Below are 2,212 nucleotides of genomic sequence, written 5' to 3'. Positions count from 1 at the left end.
ATAATCAGAGTAATCAGAGAAAAAAATGTATATGATAAAAATTGTACATCGATAAAATTACATTACATATAAAGCCATTTAATTTTTATAGCTGTGTGTGTGTGTGTGTGTGTGTGTGTGTGTGTAAATATATATGTCCAAAATTTTGCTAATAAAAATTATTAGAAAATAAAACAGCACACATACGACTTAAATTGACCTCCTAGGTTTCTGGCCCTTCTTTGATCCCCATTTATGGATTATTATTCTGGTTATTTAGCATTTTATTCCAATTTTGTGTAAAAAAGATCTAGTTTGTCCATCCATACTACTTTCTTTTCACATAGTAGGTAAAATGCCATTCCATTCACGCCCATTCTCTAGGTCAGGGGTTCCTGGAGGGCCTGAGCCCTGCAGAGTTTTGTTCCAACCCTGCTCCGACACACTTACCATGTAGTTTTCAAATAAGCCTGAAGGACTTGATTAGTTGGATCAGGTGTGTTTAATTAGGGTTGAATCTAAACTCTGCAGGGCTCTGGCCCTCCAGGAATTGAGTTTGACACTCCTTCTTCTAGGTGTACTGCACACACTTACCCTTGTTGCAGTTGTTCCCTCCCTCCCGTAGAGGGCTCCAGGGTGGGTCTCCCTGGCTGGCAAAGTGTCTCATGTGCAGGTAACTGATGGTGAGGCGGATGATGGAGGCCTTGTCCAGCTGGCTGGTAATTGCCCCGGGGAGCGGAAGCATCTTCGCCAGCTCGAAGAACTCAAAGTTCTCCTTACCCCGCCGAGAACGAGCTGCATTGCGCGACTTCTCCTTCCTCAAGTTCTGCAAGCTGGGAAAAAGTAAGACAGGGTAGAAAAGAAGAGCATAGAAGGAGAAAGGATGACAGTGATTAGACAATGATAATGTACAGAGTAGTCAAGGCAAGTTAGTGTTGTTCGATTATTCACTGATGTTTTATTCCGCATAAAGGGTGCGATTTGGCTGCAGGCACGAGCCAGAAATGAGAAACTCCGATATATAATATTATATATTTATCATAACAATATAGAATATCTAATAATATAATATATAATAAAAAAAAAGATTTAGTATCTCCAGGCCTTTCCAACAAAATAGTTGGCAGACACAAAGTTACTCGTCGTTATGCTTTCAAATGCATAATATTGCATTACTTTTAGCAGAGTAGGAAATAATAAAGATGTTTAGTTGCTCTCTGCTTACATACTGGTCAGAAATTATTAGATTAATTGTGATAATTTTATTCTATTTTATTCTGCATTTTTTTATTATTTATTTTTGGACAAACCTTGTTTTGAATAAAAAGAAATAAGACCCAAATCTGCATATTTTTTATTTTGAAAATTGAGCATCTATCATTACTCTAAAAATGCGTTTTTGGCTTTAGTGTAATAAAAAATATACAAGCCAATAATTTAAAGGGATAGTTCACCCAAAAATGAAAATTTGATGTTTATCTGCTTAGCCCCAGGGCATCCAAGATGTAGGTGACTTTGTTTCTTCAGTAGAACACAAACGAAGATTTTTAACTCAAACCGTTGCAGTCTGTCAGTCCGAAATGTCCTGAGCGCATTCTCAACAGCCGGCGCGTGACGTGTCTTCTTCTTCTTCTTCTTGCTTTACGGCAGATCGCAGACTTATAAGTGCATTACCACCACCTATCTCTCAAATGGACCATTGACACTCCTAATTGAGATTGTAGATAGAGTGTCAAGAAGAAGAAGAAGACTCGTCACGCGCCGGCTGAAGAAGAAGACGCGAATGCGCTCAGGATGCGCTCAGGACAGTTCAGACATTGCAGTAAATCAGAGGTAAAAAACGATATAAATACTGTTCAGTTTCTTGCACGGACCGATCGTTTCGTGTCTTTACACATCAATTTATCGATAATATTGCATTACTTTTAGCAGGGAAGGAAATAATAAAGATGTTTAGTTGCTCTCTGCTTACATACTGGTCAGAAATTATTAGATTAATTGTGATAATTTTATTCTATTTTATTCTGCATTTTTTTATTATTTATTTTTGGACAAACCTTGTTTTGAATAAAAAGAAATAAGACCCAAATCTGCATATTTTTTATTTTGAAAATTGAGCATCTATCATTACTCTAAAAATGCGTTTTTGGCTTTAGTGTAATAAAAAATATACAAGCCAATAATTTAAAGGGATAGTTCACCCAAAAATGAAAATTTGATGTTTATCTGCTTA

At 36.7% G+C, this 2,212-nt stretch overlaps 1 protein-coding gene across 1 annotated transcript in view; it reads right to left on the bottom strand.

The window, feature by feature from the left end:
* Positions 1 to 2,212, bottom strand: part of LOC107724966 (neuronal PAS domain-containing protein 1-like) — a 61,326-nt gene that overhangs the window by 43,540 nt on the left and 15,574 nt on the right. The window contains exon 3 of the mRNA XM_016534067.1: positions 574 to 812. Within this exon, the coding sequence (XP_016389553.1) occupies positions 574 to 812 (239 nt within the window). The remainder of the gene's footprint in view (positions 1 to 573; positions 813 to 2,212) is intronic.

Source organism: Sinocyclocheilus rhinocerous, unplaced genomic scaffold, assembly GCF_001515625.1.
Source record: "Sinocyclocheilus rhinocerous isolate Xijiao unplaced genomic scaffold, SAMN03320098_v1.1 scaffold996, whole genome shotgun sequence".
Classification (NCBI taxonomy): Eukaryota; Metazoa; Chordata; class Actinopteri; order Cypriniformes; family Cyprinidae; genus Sinocyclocheilus; species Sinocyclocheilus rhinocerous.
This window is presented reverse-complemented; position numbering and strand designations above follow the sequence as displayed.